A 27665-nucleotide genomic window follows, 5' to 3' on the forward strand; every position below is an offset into this window, starting at 1 on the left:
ATGAGGAACAAGAATGAAGCATTTTATATTGCACCATGATTTGAAATTGAAAATATTCTTTCTGGCTATTACGGTAGCCAGATTGATTCTGGGTTTACCTCTATGGTCCAGTGAAAATAAACTAGAGTTAAACTGGCCTGGGTCTGACTCCCAGTCCCACCACTTACTATCTGTGTGACCTTGGACAAGGTGACTTCGGTGAGCCTCATTCTCTTCATCATCTGAAAAATGAGCTGAAAGCCACCACCTCACCAGATGGTTGTGAGCTTCCATTGAGCATGCATGATATAAGTGCTTGACTTATAACAATAAATGTTCTTCCCCCTATTCTCTCTCCTAACATGCTAAAAAATTATACGGTATTAGTATTTTTAGTATTCTGAGGATTATGTGATTCATTTCTTCTGATAGGTATAGTCTTTCTTATGGAAGAATAGCCACTTATTTCGTGATGGCATTTGCACCTCCAAAAAGCATAGATGGTTCCAAAATGCAGACAAAGATGAGTACCTGGACACCCCTAAACCATCAGCTTTTGAATGAGCGGGTAAGTGGCCAGAGCTGTTTCGTCAATTGGATCCATGACTTAAAGAAAAAAATGTATTAAAAAATTGGCTACCTAAATATGAACAGGAATTGTTTAGGATTGTGTAATGGATGAGAAGAAAATGAAGGATATGTTCAAAAAACTTTTATTGCACCCTTGCTATAAGCACAAGGCTGGCAATAGACAGAGTCCCTGCCCAAGAAGAAAATGTCTTAGATGTGTTCCTTCCTCCACTGTCACTCGTTTCTCACCCCAGTTGCCTGTTTTCGTCCATCGCTGGTACTCCTCTAGAACCACCAGGACTGAGAGAAGAGAGGGTCGTCTGTCTGTGAGGAGTTCCCCAAACTCCAGCTCCACAATCTCAGTCCACACCCTCACCACCCTCTGGCCGCACATGACAGTGACCCCCTAACTGGTTTCACTGCCTCTATCGCTACTGATCCACCCTCCATTCTGGCCCCAGAATCATCTTTCTATTATAAAATACCAGTCCTACCATGTGAAACTGACATGGGCCCCACCCCCAAGAGTGGATTCCAGCCACCCACGCAGAGCATCAAGGGTCCGTCATGACTTGACCTCAGCCAACCTCGCAAGTCCCACCCCTGCTGGGGCTTCCTTGCACCTGGTGTCCAACCCAGCTGGGGTCCCAGGGGCAGCCTGGCCTCCCCCACCTCCGTGCCTTTGCACACGCTCTCTTGGCTGAAATGCTCGCTCCTCTGTGAGGCTGCCCCTGCTCCCTGCTCCCCTCCTCACCGTCACCGTTTATTGACTTTGCCGCTCAACTCTAATGTGTTTAAGAGTTGCGATTCTATCTTTTCTCTCTGTATTTTCAGTGCCTGATATGGTTCTTGAAGCACAAGAAAAAGAGTCCGAGTTCAACTCTGCTCCCTGACACCTCCTCCATTCACTCTCGCCCTCTCACTCCTTCCTCTCTCCTTCCTGAGCCCAGATCTGCCCCTCTGTTTCTCTGAACCTGACAGGTGTGCTGATCCCTCTAGCTGAGCTGGGTCACCAAACCTGCCCGCTCCTGCCCCGGTGGTGCTTTCTGTGTCTGCTCCTCTGATGTGAAACGTGAGCAATTTTAGGAGAGAGACAGAAGAGCCAGGGTAGGGATTGGAATAATGAGACGTAAAATGGAGACAGGGAGTATAATAAAAAGGAAAAAGATAAAGGAAATGAGGAAAGAGGAGAGAGAAAGAGAAGCAAAAGGAGAGACAAGGAGAAACAAAACAAAAGGCAGGGAGGCAGACTGTCGTAGTGGCTCATGCCTGTAATCCTAGCACTCTGGGAGGCCAAGGCGGGAGGATCCCCTGAGGTCAGGAGTTCAAGACCAGCCTGAGCAACATGGTGAGGCCCTGACTCTACAAAAACAGAAAAATTAGCTGGGCATGGTCCCAGCTACTTGGGAGGCTGAGGCAGGAGGATGGCTGGAGCCCAGGAGTTTGAGGTTGCTGTGAGCTACAATGACACCACCACACTCTAGCCCCCAGGCAACAAGCAAGACTCTGTCTCCAAAAAAAAAGGAAAGGCAGGGAAAGAGAGAGAACTCCAGCCTTCATCCAGCCATAAATACCAAACAAGTTTACTGAAAACCTTTTTTATTCAGCTCAACAATTACTTATTGAGCACTGTTTGCAGTGCTCCAACAGTTTACATAACAGCTTATCTGCTTTCTACCCCCAAAACTTCAGTGTTTAGTTTTGAAATATGTTTCCCCATAGAATTGTGAAGGTTTTGCACACATGTGAAAAAGTGACTTGAATTGAAATATGCATTTGTTGGATTCCTTGGTTTTCAGACATTTTCTTTGAAAAACTAGGAGTCTTGATCAATTTAGCAGCTGTGGAGAGAAAAGTGTCTTAATAACCAAAACTTGCCAGAGTGCCTGTTCCATGTTGGGTCACCAGAGAAGCAGATTCTGAGATTAGCGTGTAGGGCATTGAGTGGGGAGTGCTGTCAGGTTCTGCACGAGAAGGGAAGCGGAGCAGAGGGGAGGGGAGAGGAGTGCGGGGGAGGAGAGGAACGGGCGAGGCATAGGTGTGGGGCAGAGGAAGGAGTTGGGCTGGAATGCAGTATCAACCAGGTCTCCTCCACTGGCCCCATACGACACCCTGAAGCTGGCATGATCCTATAGCGTGATCCTACACTGCAGCAAGGGGGCCCGACCTTTACACTTTCACACTGACCCTTCAGTGGGTGCCAGCTCTCCTGCCCCCAGCCTGACCTTGGGCCAAGCTCGTGGCTGTCAACCAGCAGCCTCCCAACGGGGGTGGGGAGGGTTCAATCCTTCCAACCTGGAGGGGAATCAGTGCATCACAGCAAGCATGACGTCATCTTACCGTGGTTCTTTAATAGACTTTTATCAAGTGTAACAATCATTTCTAGAGATAGTATTTATTTCATTGTTCAGAACTCCCATTTTATTCTGCCCCCCCAAAATCATTTTTTGGTTTAGTTAGGTTTGTTGTTTGGAGTAAAATTATGTTTTAAAATCTTTGTGTGGATATATATACACACACACATAGAATTTGTATATGATTATACCAAACTATTAATACTGGTTTCCCCCAAAGAGTGAGATGGGCATTGGTGGCCAGAGGGGATGTGTCAGAAGAGAGCGCTTTCATTTTCTTACTTCATAGAGTGCGGCAAGGTTTCCATTTTAAGACAGTTTTAAAGACAAACATAAACGAATGCAAACGAAGAACAGTAACTCTGGGAATTGAAAACTCTGGGTGCAGATCAGCTTCTCCCAGTGCTTTCCTGCATGACTGAGTCCCGCACCCTCCCGGGGCCTTGTCCTCCTTTGTAAAATGAGTGGGTTGGATCAGATGACCTCGACGGTCCCTCCCAGATCTAACATTTTGACCGCGTGAAAGGGATTAAAAACAAATGCCCAAGGAGGCTGCAGCAGGCCAGAAGGCGTCCTGCAAGAATTTCAGGGGTGTTCTAGACTTCAGAGTCGGGGTACTCGTCACCAATGATCAGTGTAATTTTCAGATCCTGTTTTTTGTTTCTGCATTAATTTTGTCTTTCTCCTGTTCTTGTAGTAAAATGTGAAATATGTAACTATCTCAGACTAAAATAAGAGTTGCAGAATTTTAACTTCACAGCAGGCTTGAGGCAGAGAGTTTGAATTCAAATTTGGATGCCTAAAAAAACAGCATCATCAGGGATATGTAGGCATATGTAACCGAGTACAAAATAATTCAGGCGTTGTGAATTTTGAGGGGAGGAATATTTTAAAAGGATATATGTCTTTGCATCTAGTGTTTTAATTGAAAGTGATCCTTGTCTCTCTCTCACACACACACACAAAAATGACTATGGGAGGTGATGGATAGGATAGTTTGCATAACTATAATAATCAACGTCATGTTATACACCTCAAATATATATAATTTTTTAAAAGAAAAGAAAGTGATCCACATTTCTTTTAGAGTATGGTTCACACAGGTGGTACAGTACGTGTTAAGAGTGTTCTGAGGGCTGGATGCTGTGTCTCACACCTGTAATCCCAGGGCTTTGGGAGGCCGAGGTGTGAGGGTCACCTGAGAGGCCAGGAGTTCGAGACCAGCCTGGGCAACACAATGAGACCCTATCTCTACAAAAAAAATGTTTTTAATTAGCTAAGTGTGGTGGCACACACCTGTAGTCCCAGCTACTGAGGAGGCTGAGGCAGGAGGATTGATTTAGCCCAGAAATTCCAGGCTACAGTGAGCTATGATCGCGCCACTGTGCTCCAGCTGGGGCAACAGAATAAGACCCTGTCTCTAAAAAAGAAAAAAAAAAAGTGTTCTGAGAAAAAGCACCTAGTTACCACCAATTAATCATTATTTAGGAGCCCTAAATGTCTCCCTCCTACAGTGTAATGGTGTCACATAATGAAATATGTAACTGCAGTGTCAACAGACTAAAATAACCACCATGGATTTTGACTTAACAGCAGGCTCTGAGTAAACTGTGATGTAAACAAACTGCAGCATTCTGCAAGAAAAGAAGATCCCTTTTAACGTTTCCATTTTGAAGAGAGATTTTGTTTTCCAGCTCTTTAAAATGAAGGACCTGATTGCAAATCTTTGGAATGAACACTTGCTCCAAACTGGGGAATGTAAGACTGTAGATCCGACTGAGGACCCAACGATGAAATCATTTGCCCAAAGTTCTATTTCTTGCCAAGGGTCGAGTCAGAACCAGATGCGGGGGCTGCTGACGTCCAGCCTCTCCCCTTTTCTCCCGTCCGTTTCTGCGAGGGTCTGGACCCGTCTGACCAAGAGCCGACTTGCTTGGACCCTGCTTAGACTTTGTCGAATGTTGGCTGCATAACACTCCCCACCTCCCCCCATTCCTGCCCTGCTGCCTTCTTGGTGACTGTCCTCTCACATTCAAGTCCGTGTCCCTTTGTCCCCAAGGGGCCACACCCTCGTTGGACACCATGATGTCCCAGCCTCCTTTTGCAGGCTTGGTTGTGGTGTCAGCACGTGTCCTCTTCTTCCTACCGTCAGGCCACAGCATGGGCAGCCGTTCATCGGGAACACAGGGCTGGAAGTCGGGATGGGGAAGACCAGGCCCTAGTGAGGCACCAGGTGCAGAGTTGAGCTGAACAGAGAGTCTGGATTCAGTGATTGTCTCTGAAAAAAATCTACCATTGTAACCTCCTTGGGCCTCTGCGTGTCCTCTCTAAAATATGGGAATTGAACGAAAAGATCTTCAGGATTTCTCTTAGCTCTAAAATTCTGTATGACTGTTGAAGCTTTCTTGTGGCTGTTACTCAATCAGCAAAACGGTTTATCGAGGGCCTGCCATGGAACCTGAACTTGCTGGTTCTGTGGAGCACGCATGAGAAAGTGGTGTAACCTACACGGGACGGTAGAATTAACAGAAACCACTAGAGAGCAAAAGCAAACACTATAAAGTCTAAGTGAAGCATGAACTATAAATGGAGTAGGAGTTGGGAGGAGAGAGATCACTGTGCATCAGAAGTGACCTTGCTTGAGTGACAGGCGATGGACAGAGAAGGTGTCAGGAAATATGTGTCCAGATTTTTTTGAATCTTCTGTGCTCTATAGGTTTTCTTCTGTTTTCATCTGGAAATTCTGAGTTTATCTGTTGCCGTTATTTGAGGGTCCTAGCAGCCCAGGTGGCAGTTAACTAGGGAAAAGAAGGGGCCTCTTTTTCTTCCTCTTTTTTTTTTTTTTTTTTTTTGAGACAAAGTCTCGCTCTTTTGCCCAGGCTAGAGTGCTGTGGCATCAGCCTAGCTCACAGCAACGTCAAACTGCTAGACTCAAGCGATCCTCTTGCCTCAGCCTCCCGAGTAGCTGAGACTACAGGCATGCGCCACCACGACCAGCTAATTTCTTTCTAATTTTAGTAGAGACAGGGTCTTGCTCTTGCTCAGGCTGGTCTCGAACTCCTCACCTCAAGCAATCCTCCCGTCTCATCCTCCCAGGGTACTAGGATTACAGGCATGAGCCACCTTGCCTGGCCCTTCTTTTTCTTCTTTGATGTACAAAAAGTATCTACCTGTGAGATTCCCTGGCCGAGAGCAAAACTGACATTTCACTGGTCCCAAGGTGGTTGTTGAACCAATTATTTCAATTCCCATTTTGAATGTCCTTGGCAACCAGAGCTTGAGAGTCTAAAAAAGGAAGGCAAGCATTATCTGTTGGAAGCATAAAACCAACGCCTCATCCTCCTCCACAAAAAGGGAAGAAATAGGTCTGTGCCACCTCTCCAAGAAGGAACATTCTTACAGTGCTGGGGAATTTAGGGAATGCCAGCCAAGTGGAAGGGAAAAACATGGATCCCAATTCTGAAATCTGACAGAGGGTGTGTGCGTTGTTGCGAAGAGAGACATTCACATATGTTCATTACTCTCTCTTCCTCTCTTCATAAGCCCCTCTTCTGCCAGACATACCCGCATTAGTCTTCCCTTCCTCACTCACTCCAATACCATGTGCACTGATGCTCAGAAAACCACCTAGACACCAATAGATATACTCATATTGTACTGATATATCCATAATGATGTACATTCTCCAATCACATGCATTCAATTCAACAAGCATGGGCACCTGTAACATGCTGTGTATAGCGCCCCACACTGGAGATGGCAGGATGAATAAGGCATAGTGTCTGTCCTAAATAGTGTATAATAATAAACCGTACATTCCTGCAGCTGTGAAGCAGAAAAAAAAATAGTAATAATAATAATAAACCATACAGATACTCAGTTGCAAGCCCAGAGGTACACTACACATAAACAGGTATCTAATCCTACAAACACACAAGTACAGGGACACTCACTGGTATGTGTACACACTGAAATATAAAAGCAAAGCTGCTCGTTCATAAACTTTGTAAATACTCCTATCATTAATACAGAATTTAGGAGGAGGGAGTTCCATGTTCCTGTTTTTTTCTTTGTTAGTTTTTTCATCTCCTTTCAAATTCTAAAATCGATTTCTCTTTACAATTCCATTTTTCCATTTTTTTTTTACTTCCCTGAAGCTCAAGAACATTTCTTTTTAAAAACTACTAATATTACTTCTTCTTTTATATGAGTTATTCCACGTGGAGAAAGAAACTGAAAGAAAGAAAAAGAGAGAGATAAAACCTTTCCCTCGCATAGTTTTACTCCTCTCAGGAGTAAAATCTGTCTTTTTATATTCAGCTGATATAATGAGTATTTATCCACTGGTCCCTTAATGACATCTTTTTCGTAATGGGTATTTTGAACCATGATGTATGAAATCACTCTATTCTTTTTTACTTTTTGTAGGTATTTGAAGAAAGAAGAGCCCTGCTTGGAAAATGGGTAAATATTTAAAATATATCTATTTCTGTATTATATTGTTAAATGTTTTTGTATGTTCAGGCTACTAACCACAGACCGGGTGGCTTATAAACAACAGACATTTATTTCTCACAGTTCTGGAGGTTGGGAAGGCCAAGATCAAGGTGCGGCAGATGCAGAGCCTGGTGAGGCCGTCCTTGTAGGCAGCTGCCTCCTTGCTGTGTCCTCACGGGACGTGGCAGAAGGGGGAAGTGGAGGCTCCTTTATAACAGCGCTAATCCCATTCACAAGGCCTCTGCCCCCATGTCCTAATCGCCTCCCAAAGGCCCCGGCTCCTAATCCCATCGCATTGGGGGTCAGGATTTCAACATATGAATTTGGGGGTGACACAAACCTTCAGGCTGCAGCAGTGTCACAGAGCCCCAAGGACTCAGCATGGCTCACACAAGGGCTTGCTCATTTCCTGGGCAGCATGACTGGTACTTTCTATATGTAACAGTTAGGGTATGGTCAGGAAAACAGAAATCAGATGTTATTTTAACAGACGCAATTTAGTGGAAAGGATTGGTTAAACAAATACTGGAGAACGGAAAAGACAAAAAGAAAATGCTGAGGTTCCACGGAGACAGAACTGCAGGCATTAGCTACCGCCAGCTTTACGGAACCTACGAAGCTCAGGGGGAGGCCTCTGGCCCCACAGCGGACCCAGACTTCTGTGGAATAAAGTGCGTGACGTCATCACAGCCGATTCTGACCTGTCTGAGGAAGCCTGATGGTTCTGGGTGTGTGGACAAAAGCTGGACCCTGGAGTCAACTGCTACTGTCGGGGCAAAGAGTCAGGTGATCCCGACAGCAGCAACGGCAAGCAGAACAGATGGAGTGAGTCTCTTCTCCCTCGGTTTCCCACTGGCAGCATTCAGCAGGGAGCCAGGTGTCCAAGGTTGCATGGTTGTACAGTCCCAGCCTCCTACACTCACGGAGTAGAGCACAGAAAGGTGGGTTTGCATCTGAGAGACAATAGCGTAGTAACCAGCAGTTCATCCGCTGGCTACTCTGCATCTTATACCCCTTTCCACATATCCTTAGACACCCATATGAGAATTGTAACAACTTTATGCTTTTACCTCCCAATATACAACTATTGTTCATCACAAATGAGGACTTCCTCACCTGTTCCTCATAAGGGGAGACACAGGGTCCCAGTGGTCCTTGTCCATCCCTGGGAGATGATCAAAGTATCCACCTCTAGGCACTGTGTTTTACTTGCACATTCCTTTCCAATACCACCTAAACATTCTCTGCTACCCAAGAGAATTGAAAACATAGGGTCATACAAAAACTTGCACACTAATGTTCAGAGCAGCATTATTTGTAATGGTCAAAAGGTGTAAAAAATCCAAATGTCTATCAACGGCTGAATGAATAAACAAAATGTGGTCTATCTATATGATGGAATATTATTCAGCCACAAAAGGAAGGAAATTCTAACACGTGCTACAACATGGATGACCTCTGAAGTCGTTGTGCTAAGTGAAATAAGCCAGACACAAAGGACCAATATTGTATGAATCTACTTACATGAGGTACCAAGAATAGGCAAATCCATAGAACAGAGTAGAAAAGCAACTACTAGGCATGGGGAGTTATTGTTTAAAGCACAGAGTTTCATTCTGAAATGATGAAAAAGTTCTGGAGATGGATAGTGGTGATAGTTGGACAATAACGTGAATATACTTAATGCAATGAACTGTACACTTAAAAAAACGGTTAAAATGGGCTGGGCGAGGTGGCTCATGCCTGCAATCCCAGCACTTTGGGAGGCTGAGGCAGGAGGATCACTTGAGCCCAGGAGTTTGAGACCAGCCTGGGCAACATAGCAAGACCCTGTTTCTAAAAATAAAAGAAATGCATGAACACAAAATTTTTGAATGGTGGTTATCTCTGGGGAATGGAGAGAAATTTGATAGGGAGTAGTGGTCAAAGAGGATTTTCATGTTTAGATCTGTATGTACCTGTGTGAAACTTTTAAAACAAGAATGCATTCATACTTTAATTATGAAATTAAATTTTTGATAATAGGACTCAGAAACTCAACTCAGATTAAGATAGTATAACGAATAAACAAACAAAAACAAGCTTCCCTCTTCATCCTGCCCCTCCCCAGCTCCCCCAGGACCTCTTCTTGCCATTCGGTGTGAGCTGGATGGCATTTTATAGCTCAATTCAGGCTGGCAGCTCTGGTAACCTCCTCACTTCCTGAAACTGCAGCAAGAATCCCTGTAACAACTACTCTAAAAATAGGGTTAATGTGAGTCAAGAAAGCCCTATAAAAAGGCATCTTTCAAGAACGAACTGAAGTCATGTACCATATGTGATACTGGAACAGGAGCATAGTGGTCCTGACTGCTCCCCAGTGTCACACACTGGATCTGGTTACTATGTTATGAGCATTTCTACTAGAGAGATGATTCAAGAGATGTGGGAGATAATCAGATTCCTGTGCAGTGATCTCTTCCATGGATTCTCTACTTTTTGTATTATTCCTAGCACCTCCTAAATGCCGAAGGGATTTTCCCCTACTGTTATGCATTCTTCTGAGTAATCTTCCCACCTTTTTCAATTGTTGGCAGTTCAAAGAATGTAAATTAGTTTTCTATTAGCCTAAACAAACACAATTAGAAAGGAAAATCCCTCGAGGCAAAGAACACCTATCAAAGCCAGATATAAATTACCTTTGACTGTCGTACTCCAGGAAATAAATGAGAAACCGATGTAATTATCTTTTTAATCTCTAGAGAAAGGGTTTTAATGCTTTCTTTTATAGATTTCTCTGGTATTTTATAATCCTAATGTTCTTTTATATTCATTAAATCACTCGTTCTGTAAGCTGAGCCCGTTCCCTTTTGTGGGCATCAGGAAAATAGATGAGCTGACCTCGGTTATTCTAAATGAACTTCCCATCCTTGAAAATGCACAAACACGGTAATTTTATGCACATATCTTTTTTATATTGGTCTAGCCCACATACATGTTATTTTTAACATCACTATGGCATTTTATAATAATAGCTGCCAGGTCTACAATGAGTCATGCACTCTTAGGAATTTTATACATATATTTTGTAGTTAATCCTTGTGACCACCCTACCATGTAGAAATAATGATATTCTTAATGTAGAAATGAAAAAAAAAATTGAGGCTGCAGTATTTCTAATGAGTAAAAGAAAAAATGGAATCTTGGGAGTGAGGCAACAAATTGTCTGATTCCCAAGCCCAACATCAATCCATTATACGACACTTTCTGCCATCATGTTGATACATTATAGTTTGCGTAGCTGATCTGATGCTCTTAGGCATTTGGCATTTTGTATTATCTCTGATTTGTGGCGGTGATAATATCTCATGAAAATATTTTGCAACCGCCATCATCCTGGGTCCCCACGTAGCTTAGTCTCTACAGGCTCGCATAGTAATTTAAAGTAATTTAAAAATGAACTCCAATCTTCAGTTTGTCTCTCAAAGAAAAATCACAGGAGATCCATTGTAAAACTCACAGCAATGCTCCTCAAATCTCCTCCCTTCGTTCCCCCCACACTAACTGCTATGGAGGCCTCACTGTCTCTGTGAACCCCGCAACTCCCAGCAAGTCAAAGCCTGTTCTTCTATCGCCTCGCACCTCCCTTTTGGCTCTTTAGTTTATAGATCAATTCAGCTTCCAGGGCCAGTTCCCCTGACCCTAGCTAGGTCTGGTTTCTCTCTACTCATTCTCCTAATAACCCATCCCAAAAGAGCGGGGAAAGAAGTCTCCTTTTGTGAGAGTCGGAGATGGGGGTTGGACAGAAACAGGGATAGGAGAAGGCAGGGAACACTCACACGTGAATCAATTTCATTCCTGTGGTGTTTGTAGTTAAGGTTTTTGGTTTTTCATTTTAAAGTCCCCCTCCCCTTTGAATGGTAGTCTCCAGAGTGAGATTTGTGGGTCACTGAGTAAATCTATAATAGTGAATAGTTTTAATCAGAAAGTGGTCCTATTGTTAAACAAAATGTATGGGAATCCATTGTCTTGGACTGAGCTCCTGCACCAGGCCCCAGCAGACCACACCAAACCAGATCGGAGCGGCTCCCACGATCAAACTGGCCAGTTTGACATTTAATACAGTTTTCAAAAAAAAACCAAAAACAAGAAACCAAAACAAAATAAAACCCAGGAGATTGACAACAGCCAATCAGAAGGGCCCCAGTTTACCTGAACTATTAGTAGCATGATAAGAAAGTTCCCTCTGTTTCAACCTTATAGGAAAGGAACTTTGAAACAACCAATGCCCTTTTTTCCTTATTTCTGCTTTCTTCAGCCATCTTCTGCCTGTAAAGCCAAGCTCCTCTGCTCATCTGTTCTTTAGATGGGATGCTACCGAGTCATTAATCGCTGAGAAAAGCCAATTAGATCTTTAAATTCAATTTGTTGAAATTTTGTTTCTTAATATTACGAATTAAAAAAATACATTGTATGACTATAATGAAGTTCATTTGTTGTAAGGCTTGAAAGAGTTAAATTTTTGCCATGCCTTTATAGGTAGTCAGTATATTTTATGATTACAACGAAGTCATTACAAAATTCTGATTACTTTATAGTAACTGTACTAAATACCTATATGTGAAATGCAATAACATACAAAAATACAATTAGCCCAAGCCTCCCTAATTTCTCTTCCCTAATGGGCTAGGGAAGAAAAGAGAGATTTAGACTTCTGGTGAAGTGGCTCACTCAGCTATTAATATTTAATAATAGGCATTCTTCCCTTAAGAGCCTTTTTTGGGTCTTGGCCAATCCCAAGGTTCTCATCATTGGTCAATCCCCGATCTTGGGACTGGTTTATTAGGGTCATCTCTGGGAAGAATTATGAAGCAGCCAAAGCTTTTGTTGGACGTACCTGGCTTCCTTTGGCATTACTTTCTCTCTCCAGGTCCTCCCTTATCCCAACCCTTCCTCTCCAATCATTTCAGTCATTTACATGCTAGTAAGAATTTAACCCAATATACTTTCCTTCTCAGGGATATTTGCATGTTATACTTTATCTCCAATTGTGAATGCAAGCATTTGTTTCTCGTCCTGGAATTTTAAGCACTGATGAGATAATGTAGAAACTATTATACTTGAGGGGAGAGAAGTTGCCTGGGTGTCTTCTCTTGAAATTGCATTTTATAAGTAGGTATTTTCTCAGTTTATGAATATAGTCAGCTCCCAACTTACCACTCTCATGTAACTGCAAGTTTCGAGGTCAAATGCACTTCTGTGTGCACACTCCGGTCGTGCACACACACATAAAGGTAAAGAGGACAGGTAGGTAGCAAAACATGGAATTTACTGACGAGGGAAAGAAATAGATGATTTGCATTAGAAATAAATTTCTAAATTCACTTTTCATGCCATTCTCATCTCTTACTCATGATGAATCTTGCTATCAGACTAGACCTGGAGCTTTTTATGTGCTGTTTATTTTTCCAGTTTGACAAATGGACAGACTCTCAAAGGAGAAGAATCCTCACGGGCCTGTTGGAGCGCTGCTCCCTGTCACAGCAGAAGTTCTGCTGTCGAAAGCTTCAGGAAAAAATTCCAGCAGAAGCCCTGGATTTTACTACCAAGCTTCCGAGGGTGTTATCTTTATACATCTTTTCTTTCTTGGATCCCCGAAGCCTTTGTCGTTGTGCACAGGTAAAGGCAAAGAAGGGGCATGGGGCGTTTTGTAAGGGCTGCCTTAGGAAACTCTGGAACTTGAATAATTTAAGGAAACACACAGGCACACACACACACACACACACACGCACACACACAACCAAGAAGCAGACGAGATGGTCCATATGTTCAGTCTGGATAGTTCGAAGGAACCCCACCTCCTTTGTGCTTAAGTCTGTATTTAGTGCTCAAAAGGGAGAAAAAGTATGAGACACGTCAGTGTTCGCAAAAATGTATTGGCTAGTTGGGGAGATACACATGTAAGAAATGACCCATCAGTAGGACAGTCTCTTACTGCACAGCGTACAACAGAAGCCTAAAGTGTGTAGTGCAGGTAATTCACTAAAATAAAAAAGCTCACAGTAAGCTGCTAACGGGATATGTACAAAAGAGCATGAGACAAAAGAGACCCGAGTAGGCAGGGATGCTGGCAGAGCCCTTGGAAAAGGAGCTGTTGTTTTCTTGCAAGTAATTCTGTGGCGTATTAAAGTGAAGTTAAAATATTAGGTATAAAACTGATAGTCATTTTGTTGAGTCTTTCCTAGAGTCTAGGAAAACCAGAAATCACTTGCTACCATGCATTCACGTATGTGTAACATGTTAACTTTAGTTTTTACTATTAAGAACACGAATACAGCAAGAAAGATGAATTGTTCGATAAATGGTGTTGGGACAATTGGGCAGCTATCTGGGGAAAAGAATCTCAGTAGAATAAAGAGATTTATATGAAACCAAAGAAAACCATTAAAGTACTCAAAGAAAACATAGGGAAGGAGGACTTTGTGAGTATTCTATAATACCCAGAAGCCTTAAAAGAAAATACGTAATTGAAAATCGAGCTTTCTTCATTTTATGTATCATGAGCAAGAATGAAGAAAGCAAGATTTTAAATTGTGACTATAAAAATTAAAATATTCTTCATGGAAAATAACATCCTGAATACATTCTAACAGAAGACAGGGGAAAAAATCAGTAGATGGGGGGAAAAAATCTATTGCAAACAAAGGGCTAATTTCTTTATTTTTGAAAAAGCTCCTCATGCCTCAAATCGTAGCACTTTGGGAGGCCAAGGAGGGAGGATTGAGGGAGGCCAGGAGTTTGAGACCAGCCTGAGCAAGAGCAAGACCCCATCCCTACAAAAAATAGAAAAATAAGCTGAGTGTAATGGGACGGGCCCGTAGTCTCAGCTACTTGGGAGGCTGAGGCAGGAGGATCACTTGAGCCTAGGAGTTTGAGGTTGCTGTGAGCTATGATGAAGCCACTGCACTCCAGCCTGGGCAACAGAGTGAAACTCTGTCTCAAAAAGAAAAGAAACAAAATGAAAACACAAAAACAAAACAAAAATATGTTATCTGCCTTGGGGAAACCAACTTAAGTACCTAGGTCAAAATAAAATCTAAGGAAGAGGAGGAAAGGAGTGAGAAGGGAGACTTTTCTCCCCATTCTCTCCCTGAAAAATTCCATCTCTCCATCGAATTCTGAGTTAATTTACCATTTGGAGGTTAAGATGGGTGTTGTTTCATTTCTGGGCTGAACAAACTATATGTGGTTTCTGTTCCTGCCTGCAGGGCTCTATTGTCAGATCCTCTTTGTTCCTCCTTCCAGCTCCTGAATCTTTCATTTCTTCTAACTGTGCCCCACTCTCTGCTCAATGTCTTCAGCACATGAAACAATACTGACAGAAGGAACTCAACAGCTGGTGGATGGGAGAAGGGAGGAGGAGAGGGGTAGAAAAATGGGTGTATGGATAGCAAGGGCCTTTACAGGGTGGTCTTCTTTTGGGGGAGGGGCAACTCAAAAATTATTAGTTATGTAATTAATTTTGAAAAAGAGGCCAGGTTTCCAAGGATGAAATTTGGGCTTGAAGGCTATATGTCATCTTTGCAACTCTTACAAGTAAGGACACAGAATCTCTAATCTCACCTTTATATATGAACTTGATCCTAGTTTCCAGCAAGACTTATTCAAAACCTTGGGTAAATTATTACAACTATTGCTACAGAGTAGGGCCACCTCCATCATTGGCTGGATGTATGGGATTGGCCATAACGCTATGGAAATGGAATGTATGGAACAAATACTTTATGCTTCTTGAAATCCTAAAGGCTCTATAAGACATACCATATAGTATGAGTAACTGTGCTCCATTTATAAAATGTATATTTAGTGAAATTGTAAGAATGGAGGAAAAAGGAAGCACATCATGAAAAGATGCAATAATGTGCAGACCTGAGTTTATATAACCTTCATATAACTTTCATATGACCTCCAGGAGCCTTTAGGAAGTTTCAAGGTCTGAGTCTCAGTTTCCTCACTTGCAATATGAGAGTAATAATTATACTGATCTCCCTAGGTTGCCACGAGGATGGTTAATAGGTGCTCAATAAATATCAGTTGACTGATTCTAAGTCTGATTTAGCGTTTAAAGTATATCCTTCTAAAAAAAAAAAAAAAGAAAAGACATCCTTCTGCTTGCATGGATAGGAAGCACTTCAGGTTAGGAGGTAACTGTTTAAGCCATGCTTTGGAGAAAAAGGACAAAAAACTTATTTCAGGTCCAGGAGGACAGCTCAAAACCTAGAGAAAGTGGGCATGTAAACTGAGTAGGTCGTTTTGGTTTGTTGAATTGTCACTGTTTTTCCAGGTGTGCTGGCACTGGAAGAACTTAGCTGAGCTGGACCAGCTGTGGATGCTCAAGTGCTTACGGTTTAACTGGTACATCAATTTCTCTCCAACTCCTTTTGAGCAGGGGGTCTGGAAGAAGCACTATATTCAAATGGTGAAAGAACTTCACGTTACCAAGCCTAAGGTAAATTTCAGACAAAAAGCAGCGAGCTTACAAACATAAGCTGTTTACAAATTCTAGAACTAAGACTATATCAAACTGGAAGTGGAAGTAGTTCAAAAGAAATATAATGTGATTTCAAAATTCTCCTTTTCTGAGACTTGGTAGCCGTTTTCAAGATATCCATGTTAGTTGAGAACCCTCCTCTGACACTCCCAGGCCACAGCTGCACCCAGGAGATGAGGACTAGGACGTTTCTTCCTCTGCCGGGTCTCCGTATCTCTGACTCAGACACCAGACGGTTCTGACACGGGGAGTCCGTGGGCAATGTGCAGTATTTGTTATTTCTGGGTCTTCAAATTTTGCTTTACTAATTCAAATTTTCTATGACTCTATCAGGTGAGCTGAAGTTTATTTTTGTGTCATTTATAAGGAAAAGTTTTCCAAAAAACAAGTCCTTAGAGAAGGGCCGAACAGGCATATTAAAGTTCTTAGTTTTTGCTAGAAACTAAGCAATGTAGAGCATTTACATATAATGATAAAAAGCAAGTCATGCAAGAATAATTTTTTCTTGTGGCTTTCTGTGCATGGTAACCAATGTTTATATTCACTCTCATAGTCATAGCTAATTAGATAATTTATGAGCCATTTTTATGAGCCCTTTGTTTACAGCATTACCCATACGCATGCGGAGTTGTACATCATTTCTTACAATAGATGAGTTCCTGAAAAATTATGTGTAAATTAAAATTTTTAAATGATTTTTAAAACCACGGGGGTATTATAGCCTGTGGAAAAAACTGCAATGAATCCTTTTAATATTAAAGAATCCTTTTGAAATATGAATAGTCAACTCCTAACTTGCTTGTTTAGGTTTAGGTTTTATTGTGTTTTCTTGAAATAGATTCCATCTACATTTAATACAGTAATAAACTATGCATAATTAATATTGTTAGAATTGCAATGATAAAACTAGTCTTTCTGATTTCAGTAGTTTGGTATGCTCCTTGAGGATTTCTTTTAAAAAGAGAGTTTTAAATGCAGAATTTTTAAAAGAATTCCCCTAGTTCTGACTCCTATCCTCATAAAGCTTTTCTTAAATCTCATTCTCAGTCGGGGAGCAGAGTGGCCTTCAATAGCTGAAGCTCGGACTGTTTTGGGGGCAGAGAATAGTGATTAAACAACTAATAAAATGAGAAGAGGTTTTGAGTATTATCCATAAAACTGACTTTAATGCTTTGTCTTCAGCAATAACTCTTTCCCACAAAGTATTTATGCATAACTATATTTAAACATAATGAATATTGTAGTTTGGATGCAAGAAAATTGCCATCTCTTTGCTTGGTATTAAAGTTCTATAGGGAATATGTAGTTATATGAAACTTAAATTTTATTCTGTTAAAGAAATAGACCTAAGTCCGAAAGCCTAAGGTTAAGAAAATCAAGTTAATAGAGTTATCAGTTAAAGAAATAGACCTAAGTCAGAAAGACTGAAGTTAATAGTTCTCTGACTGAGGTTAATAAAGTCAGCTGTCAGCACCACGTATACTTGTACCATTTGTGTAATTCCCTGGGAGGTGGCTCCAATGATGGTGAACATAGGCAGCCCCTAGAGTACAGCAAACTTAACCCTCCCTCAAGCAAATTCACCACCCCCTTTTCCCCAATCCTTTGTACCTGATGTGTGCTCCAGCAGAGCTTTTGAAAGCATGTTATGAGCAGGTGGGAGTGGTTAATACTAGTTCCCCCAACCTTAACATGAGAGGGCTGAATGAGAATGATCTTCAAAACCGTCTGCGAGCCTACGTTATCCACTCCGGAAAACATCATTTCAAAAAGGCTTCAGACTAGAAAAAGAAGAGTAAATGAAACCCAAAGTAGACAGAAGGAAGAAATAATAGGCCGGGCACGGTGGCTCACGCGTGTAATCCTAGCATTTTGGGAGGCTGAGGCAGGCCGATCGTTTGAGCTCAGGAGTTCGAGACCAGCCTGAGCAAGGGTGAGACCCCCATCTCTACTAAAAAAATATGAAGAAATTATCTGGACACTTAAAAATATATAGAAAAAATTAGCCGGGCATGGTGGCGCATGCCTGTAGTCCCAGCTACTTGGGAGGCTGAGGCAGGAGGATTGCTTGAGCCCAGGAGTTTGAGGTTCCTGTGAGCTAGGCTGACGACACGGCACTCTAGCGCAGGCAACAGAGTGAGACTCTGTCTCAAAAAAAAAGAAAAGAAAAGAAATAATAATAAAGAACTGGAATTGATGAAATTGAAAACAGACAAACAATAGAGAAAGTAAAGGAAGCCAAGGGGACTTTTGGAAAACATAAATAGAAATAAGTTTGTAATTAGACTAATCAAGAAAAAAAAGAGAAAACACAAATTACTAATATGAGGAATGAAAGAAGGGGCATCATTAAAGATTCTGCAGATGGCTTGGTTTTCAAGCCTGTGGATCGATACTGCACCTAGCTGAGTTTTAGTACGCTGCAGTCAAATTGGCCAAACAGAACCGACAAATTGTATTTAACAAAACCAGTGAAAGGAAGGCAATGCAATTTTCCCTTTCCTTGGGAAGACACTGGTTTATGTCACTACTATATTCTGGTGAATGTTGTAAGTTTTCATTATGAAGACATTGGATTTATCTGAAATCCATTTAAAAAAATCAATATGTCTATTCCACCTGAGGGTTGTTTTATGCTGAAAACAAATAGCATTATTTTTCTAATATTGAAATAAGTGCTTCCACTGGTAAAATAAATGACTTATTTCAACTGAAGAAAATTTAAAAAAAAAGAGATTCTACAGACATTAAAAGAATGAAAGAATATTATGAACAACTTCATGTCACTAAATTCAATAACCTAGGTGAAATGGACAAAATACTTGAAAAATACAAATTACCAAAACTGACTCAATAAATAATAGAAAACATGAATAAAGCTATATCGATTTAAATTGAACTCATAATTTAAAAACTTTTCACAGAACTCCAGACCCAAACAGCTTCATTGGTAAATTCCCTCACACATTCAAGGAAGAAATAATACCAATTCTACATAACCTCTTTCAGAAAATAGAGGAAGAGGGAACACTTTCCAACTCTTTACCCTTATACCAAAACCAAAGACTTTACAAGAAAAAAAAACAAAACTACATACCAATATCCGTCATGAACATAGAAACAAAAATCCTTCAAAAGTATTAACAAATTAGGCCGGGTGCTGTGGCTCACACCTGTAATCCTAGCACTTTGGGAGGCCAGAGGAAAAGCTTGCAGCCAGGAGTTCAAGAACAGTCTGATCAAAAGCGAGACCCCCATCTCTACAAAAAATAAAAAAATTAGCCAGGGGTGGTTGTGAGTGCCTGTAGTCCCAGCTTCTCAGGAGGCTGAGGCAGGAGGATTGCTTGAGTCCAGGAGTTGAGGTTGCAGTGAGCTATGATGATGCCGCTGCACTCCAGCCTGGGCAACAGAGCGAGACCCTGTCTCAAAAAACAAAACAAAACAAAAAACAATTAACAAATTAAATCCAGTAATACCTAAAAAGAATGATACATGATGGCCAAGGAAAGTAAGATTGTCATGATAGCCCAAAAATCAATGTAATTCACAGAACAAAGGAGAAAAGATATATGATCATTTCAATATATACAAACAAAAGCATCTAACAAAATTCAACATCCACTCAGGATAAAAAAAATTCTCAAAAAGATTTCAAGTGATGTGAACAAATATTTTGTTTACTTAATTCAGAAAAGTTGTCACAGATTTCGTTATTACCTATTTTGTTGTTAAAGTGTGAGGCATTTTGTACTTTCCAGAATTAAGGATTTTTATATATAATTGCTAGCATGTATGCCTGAATTTTCCCCCTGAAGTTCTTTCTTATTTTCTTGTATTATTTATTCCCGGTCATGTTAAACTAGACATCCTTCAGCAAAAACAGATTTAATTCAATATAAGCTCAGGGAAATGAAATGAATGTCCATTCTAAATGAGACCTGCCTTCAGACATCTTCACGGGTCAAAAAATATGTTTAAAAAAAAAAAAAGAAAAAAGTTATTAAATTAAAAAAAATTAAAAATAAATGAGACCTGCATAAAATATTGAATATTAAGCCAATAATGAGCTGTCAATTATATAAATATAAAATGTCTGTTTAATCTGCTACTAGGCTACAATCATTCATTAAATGAATAAATATTTATTAAACACTGTTGTGTGCTAGGTGCTAACAGTACAAAGATCCTGACCCTGCTTCAGAGCCTAGTTTAGTGGCCCAGGACATAGACAAACAGATAACCACAGCCCTGAGTACTAAGTGTTATCCTGTAATAGAATTGTATGCAAAAAGCAGTTGAAACGAGGATCAGAAACTGACTGATTATGCTTGGAGGGACTGGGGAATTTCTTGATTTTCACAAACAGTAGAAGCAAACCGATTTACCAAGCAAAGCTTTCCTAATCTCTTAATGAACAAAAATTAAGCCCATAATGGCTTCTCCACATACCAATACCCATTTCCTCAGGCTACAACCACATTAGAACTTTATGAGTTTCACACACAAAAGACAGACTTTCGATTTTCAAAATTAAAGCAGAAGTATTCTTGGGAGGGGCTGAGGTTTTGATCATTGATAAAAGTTACAGTCTACCTCTATACAGCTCAAAATTGTCCCTGTGTGTTAGAGGTCAGTAGGGCTGGAGTGCTCTCTTGGGAACATGTACTATTCATCAGGAAATTAACTGTAGTTGTGACAAACCAGACAATGAGGTGATAGAACAGGTGGCAGTATAGGATAGGGAGCTTAGGCTTCTGGGCTTGGAGCAAGACAATCCTGGATTCAGATTCTGGCCCTGCACAATTAACTAGTTTCTCTGATCTTCAGTTTCCTCTTCTGTAAAATGGGAGTAGAAATGATTACCTTATAGTCATTGTGAAGCTTAAATAAGAGAATGCAGGCTGGGTGTGGTGGCTCATGCCTATAATCCCAGCACTTTGGGAGGCTGAGACAGGAGGATTGCTTGAGCCTAGGAGTTTGAGACCAGCCTTGGCAACATAGCAAGACCTTGTCTCTACAAAGAATTAAGAAATTATTTGGGCATGATGGCGTGCCCCTGTAGTCCCAGCCACTCTAAAGGAGGCTGAGGCAGGAGGACCACGGGAGCCCAGGAATTCCAGGTTACAGTGAGCTATGATTGGGGCACTGCACTCCAGCCTGGACAAGAGAGTGAGACCCTATCTCTAAAACAAAAACAAAAATTAAATTGAAAAATTGAAAAAAAAAAAAAAAAAGATAAGGCATGAAAACTGCCCGAGACAGTGCCTGGCACAGGGCAAGTACTCCTGGGGTGGTGGCTGCTGTGATCATCATCACCATTATGGTTACCATAGTGATGAGGATGATGATGGTAATGATGCTGCTACTGAAGATGATGGCAATGATGATGATGATGGTGGTGATGATGATATTCTTTGTTTTTAGTGTTATCATTAAGACAGTGTTTTGTGAACAGAAATACTTAACTTTCTTCTTCTAGACACCTCCAAAAGATGGATTTGTAATTGCTGATGTTCAGCCAGTTAAAAGCAAATCTCCAGAGGAAAAGCAGTCTCCTCTATCAGCTCTTTGGTCCTCTTCCTCTTTAAGAAAGAATAACAAACCAGGGAAGAAAGAACTTCCACCATGGCGATCCTCTGATAAGCATCCAACTGATATCATTCGCTTTAATTACCTAGACAACTGCGACCCCATCGAGAGTGTCTGGCTCGGGTAAGCAGCTCATGCCCCTCTCAGCTTCTTTGTTCTTAGAAAAAACGTTTTGGCACTTCATAGAAAGAGAAGAAAGTAGAACTTACTGTGAAATACAAAAACTTTTAGTAATTGAAAGGTAAATTAACCATTATTAGCAAATTTGCCCTGTCATGATTTGTTTGCATTTTGTAACTGTCATGATTCAACATTACATCTTCTTTTAATATTTTAATATTACATTGCAATCCAGCACTGTGGGGTTCATTCTGGCCTTTGCCCTTTCCCTCTTTGTATCTCCCTTCTCTAACAGTAAGAAATCTGGCTCTCATTATATTTACTTACTATATTTTACATAAAAATATATATTACACTTACTTATAAATTCTGAAAAGAAAGCCAGGTGAGGTGGCATGCACCTATAATCCCAGCTAGGTGGGAGGATTGCTTGAGCCCAGGAGTTCAAGACCAGCCTGGGCAACATAGTAAGACCTCATCTCAAAACAAAACAAAACAAAAAAAGAAGAAATAGATAACACAGGTAGCCTTTTATTTATTAAAGAAATGGATTCATAGTTAAAAACCATCCTCCAAAGAAAACTCCATGCCTAAGTAGCTTCACTGGTAAAGAAATGATACCAATTCTACAACAGCCTTTCCAGAAAATGGAGGCGTAAGACACTACACAACTCCTTTTGTGAGGCCAACGTTATTCTTTTTTTTTTTTTTTTTTTTTTTGAGACAGAGTCTCACTCTGTTGCCCAGGCTAGAGTGAGTGCCGTGGCATCAGCCTAGCTCACAGCAACCTCAAACTCCTGAGCTCGAGCGATCCTCCTGTCTCAGCCTCCCGAGTAGCTGGGACTACAGGCATGCACCACCATGCCCGGCTAATTTTTTCTATATATATTTTTAGCTGTCCATATAATTTCTTTCTATTTTTAGTAGAGATGGGGTCTCGCTCTTGCTCAGGCTGGTCTCGAACTCCTGAGCTCAAACAATCCGCCCACCTCGGCCTCCCAGAGTGCTAGGATTACAGGCGTGAGCCACCGCGCCCGGCCCCAACGTTATTCTGATACCAAAACCAGAAAAAGACATTATAAGAAAAGAATCTGCAGAGCAATACCCCTCGTGAAAATAAATGCAAAAGTCTTCAATAAAATATTAGCATAAACAGAGATAAAGAGGATAATAATCCTTCATGAGCAAGTATGGTTTATTTCAGGAAAGCAAGGTTGGCTTAACTTTTGAAAATCAGTTAGGATAATTCACCATGTTAGCAGAATAAAGGAGAAAAATCGTGATTGTTTCAAAAGATGCAAAAGAGGCATTTGAGAAGATTCAACATTGATGATAAAAACCCTCAGCAATTAGGAATATAAAGGAACTTTCAAAGACTTGCTCATAAGTGTTTAGGCAGCTCTATGAACGATAGCCAAATACTGGAAACAATCCAAATGTTCAACAGATAAACAAAAATGTGAGATATAATGGAATATATTCATCAATGAAAAAGGATGAACTAGTGATATAAGCAACAGCATAGGCGAATCTCAAGGTGGTTACGCTAAGGAAAAGAAGCCAGACACAAAAAAGTACAAGTCTGATTCCCTTAACATAAAATGCAAACCAGTCCATAGTGACAAAAAGCAAAACAGGAGACACCTGGGCTAGGGATGGAGGGTGGGATGGTCTGCAAAGGGGGGTAAAACGTTCTCTCTCTTGATTGTGGTGGTGGCTTCGTGGGTGCATGTGACTAGCAGAACTCATCTAATTTTACACTTAAAGTGGATGCATTTATTTAAGTAAATTAATGCTCAATGGAGTTGATTAGAAAAAAATTTTGATGAAAGGAATAGCAAGAAGGAAGAACGACTAAACTGTTATATTCAGGTGCAGATGTCGTATTGAAAAAAAATATTATTGATCCTTTGACAGAGACACCAGAAATCTCTTCATTAGCATCTCTCAAACCTAAAAACATCCTACCAGGGGCCAACAGGGCTCTAGCATAATATCTTAACAGCTTTAGAGATATGTCAAAAGTGCTTCCCCAGCCCTCTCCAAAGATGCAGAGTATGTGAAACAGCCCTGGGTCTTTGGGATTTCCCAGGCTCAAGCGATCCTCCCACCTTGGCCTCCCAAAGTGCTGGGATTACAGGCATGAGCCACCGTACCTGGCCTGTTTGACATTTTTAAACAGTTGGTTTATTTAGTTAGGCTCCAAATACGGTTTACACATTGCATTTGATCCATGAATCATTTCAGTGGGATTTTTTTTTTTTTATCCACAGGTTTCCCCTCTGTCCTTTTTTTTTTCCCTTGAAATTATAAAAATCACATCATTTATCATGGAGAGCTTCTCACATTCTGGATTTTGTTGATTGCACCGTCAACTTGCACCTTAACATGTTCCCCTGTCCCCTGCACTTGGCCGCACTGACAGACCTAGAGACTCGAGTATATGATGAACTGGGGTGTGTACTTCCAACACAAGGCACATAATTTCTGCTTGTCTCTCTTTTTGGTAGCCATGGACGCTCATTCCCTAGAGCCATTATTTCTGTAAAAAAAAGTTCTATAAAGGGCCAGGCAGGAAATATTTTAGTCTTTGCAGGACATATGGTCTCTGTCACAACTGCTCAACTCTGCTGTTGCAGCCTGAAAATAGCCATAGACTATATGTAAGAAATAAGTTTGACTATGTTCTAATAAAACTTTGTTTATAAAAAGAGGCAGCTGGATTTGGCCTGTGAGCTGTGGTTGGCTGATCCTTGCTTTATCCTAATATTTATGATAGTTTTAGAAAACAAATACTAATATTGTATTAATGCAAGCAATAGGGTTATTGAAAACAGTATAACATTTCCTTGCTGCGTTTTTGTCCTTGGGGTATATTCTACTAAGGATATTCAGAAAAATTACTGTGTTGGAGTCACATGAAATAACTCCTTTGTGTGTAGTAATGCCACCAACTTGACAGATAAAATCATTTGTTTCATTTTCCTTTTCAGATTTTAGGTATTTTCCCCTTCATTTTATTTTATAATTTTGAGAAAAATTTAGATGTTTCCAAAATTAAATATACAAAATAAGGTATATTTGGAGGGAAGTCTAGCTTCTGGTCCCTGTTCTTTCCTGTTCCTGATCAGTTCACATGGGAATCCTACTTACAGGTAACCATTTTTCACTTTATGGTTTAATCCCTCCGTTTTATTAATAAAAAAGTACAAGCAAATACATAAAATACATTTAGAAAGACATTTTAATAGCTCCTTTCTGAAATGAGTGGTAGCGCACAATACACGCCCCTTTATCCACCTTTCTTTTTTCATGCAACAGTATATCCTGGAGATTTCCCCACACTTGTACATAAAAATATCCTGCCCTCCTTTTTACAGTTCCTAGTACTCTATTGTGTGGCTGCGCCAGAGTTTATTCAACTGATTCTCTATTGATAGACATTTGGCTTATTTCCAGTTGAGTGGAGACAATCTTTTAAACCACAGGAACAACAAAGTCAAACGGACGAATAGCTATGCAAACCATCAAAGCTTTAAAATGATAATTTATAATTTTCCCATTGCTTTCCAATTTACAGAAGAAAGAAAAGAAATGAAACCACCCCAGACTTCAGCCGACAGTCACATGATAAGAAAAATAAATTGCAGGACAGAGCTGGGCTAAGAAAAGCACAGTCATGGTGAGTATTGCTTATAAACGACACAGCACCATCATGTTAGTGAAAACCACTAGATCTCCAAACCTATTTGTGAGACCGAATTTTTTTTTTTTAATCAGAATCGTCAAGTGGTGGTTTAAATCCTGGTCTCTGACATTGACTGACAGATGAGACGTGTGACCTTGAAGATGCTCTTTATTTAATCTCTCTGAGCCTCTGTTCTCTCATCTATTTTTTTACAAAAAGAGTGGATGAACTGATGTGTATGAAACTGCTTTGAAAACTATACGATATAAAGGGAGTATTATAATTATTGGTTCTTTTCTTCTGCCATGAGTCCTTTGAGGCAGGGGCAGGGGCGACCAGAAATTGCTTCTCTGTAAGGGAAGGTTCCAGGAACCTAAGAGAAAGGTATGCTTTCCATAGCTCTCCTCCTGCCAATGGAGCACGATCATAAAAGTGCATTTAAACTAACTTCAGAAAAATGAATTAAGAACTTTTCTTTCCCTAATTAAAAAACAGCGAACGGACTACCTAATAAAGTCAGTCATTGTGACTAGGGAACATTATCACTTCACAGCAGTTTCCCAAAAAGTGTTTCTGAAGCCCCGTGGATCTCTTTCAGCAAATTAGGAGAGTCTTTGGTGCAGAGTAGAAAGGAATGAGGGTAGCATAAAAATTCGTATATAGCAGTAAAGATTTAGAAAAGAGCCGAGGAAACACTCTCAAGGAAAATTAATATAAAATGGATGTCAACTGGGAGACGAGTAAGTATGTACTCGTGAATAAATCACTTTTATATCTCTGCTTTAAGGCTCTATTACTTTCTGTCTAAATGTATTTTCAAGTGTTATGTTCCCCCCAAAAAGAGAGAGATGAGCTTGCTTAAACGGTGCAGTCTGTATTCCGAGGGGCCGATTTTGTTGGGCTGGATGAGGCTTGTCGTAGACCCGCGTGCAGACGCCCAAGGGAATGAGGGAGCTTAGAGCAGAGCAGTAAAATTGTCAGTGAAACCATTAATTGAGAAAAATAACTTTATGAGGCTTAGCACATGGGCCATTATAGCACGCTGCTGCCTGACTTCCGGCCCCTGCTGGGCGAGGAATGGAAGAGAAGTCCAAGGGAGAAAAGGGAATTTAAAGGACGATAAAAGTTGATGGTGATGCATGCTTACAAATGATCAGCGCAAACATTTCTCCTGCCTAAAACGTGCAAAAACCAATGGCTAACCAGAAGCCATCCCCAAGGGCTTTGGACATTAACCATCTGTCCAACACTAGCGGAATTTGCTTAAGTCGAAATACTCCTTATAAATTAAAAAGTTAAAAAGTTGTGCTAATTGAGGCTGAAAGGGAAACCAGGGTAAATTAAGCAATGGTGGAGAACGATTAGCTATTAGTAAAGGAACTTGTGTTGTTTCGGTAAATATCCTAATTATAATCACTATTTATGTTTCGTAGTTTTGATGAAAAACATAAGGCATAATTAAACACCCCCCAAAGGTGTGCTGTGGTCTTTGACTCATTGCTGTGATGTGCTTGGCTATGACAAGCCTGTTTGGCTACAAGGCTGTGGGTGGCTAAGGTCCCCTTTCCACAAGGTGACAGTTTGCCCTCACCAACCTCCTAAGTGACGCAAGATGACTGTGAAAATGAAGAAATGCTGCATATGAGACCTGAAAGAAGAGGAAATGGGTATTGAGGAAATCCAATTAGGGCATTGATGGAGCGTAGAGAGTAAAACTCTGGCAACTGCAGCCACAGAGATCATTTTGTTATGACAGTCACAGCCCAGGTGTACTTCCAATGCAGAAAATCACGTATTCATCTGATAGGAAGTTCCCACCCCAGGTAGACAGGTTTACGGAGGAAGACTGCAGGAGGGACTAGAGGAACAGGTGAGCAGGAGAAACTCAGGGAGCACCTTCTAAAGGCAAGGATGACAGTGACATACCCTCAAACCTAGGAGGTTACCTGAGACCTGAACACCTGGAGACTTCTTGCTCCTATCATCGGAAAGGCGGGTGTATGACACGTGAAGTCAGAGCTTTGTTAAATGGAAACAGCTGGAAAAGATCACAGGCGTGTAAAAGGGCACAAAGAATATTCCTTAGGTCACCTCTCCAGGAACGTGACCATCAGACCACCGGGACACTTCCCTTTTTGCCATTACAGCTTTTGGATATGAGCGTTCTCTCGGAAAAGAGAAATGTTCTCAGGGAAATGGTTTCAAATCTACACGTATTGCTGTGAGCATGTGATGTTTTCTATTATTTAATAGGGTTCAGTTTTCAAAGCCTGCCCTCTTGAAAGGGTACCCGATTTCCTCTTCTGCTTTCAGTTCTAAAGGAGACCCCAACATGTGA

At 40.9% G+C, this 27665-nt stretch overlaps 1 protein-coding gene across 1 annotated transcript; it reads left to right on the forward strand.

Annotated features, from left to right (window-relative positions):
* The first annotated feature begins 451 nt into the window (after positions 1 to 451).
* On the forward strand, positions 452 to 27665 carry FBXO16 (F-box protein 16). Its single transcript, XM_069484786.1, has 7 exons — positions 452 to 547; positions 7332 to 7367; positions 12852 to 13058; positions 15724 to 15888; positions 21410 to 21642; positions 25220 to 25321; positions 27641 to 27665. Exons 1-7 carry the CDS (start codon positions 452 to 454, stop codon positions 27663 to 27665), a joined length of 864 nt encoding a protein of 287 aa, XP_069340887.1.

The sequence above is a fragment of the Eulemur rufifrons genome, chromosome 12 (assembly GCF_041146395.1).
Source record: "Eulemur rufifrons isolate Redbay chromosome 12, OSU_ERuf_1, whole genome shotgun sequence".
Taxonomy (NCBI): Eukaryota; Metazoa; Chordata; class Mammalia; order Primates; family Lemuridae; genus Eulemur; species Eulemur rufifrons.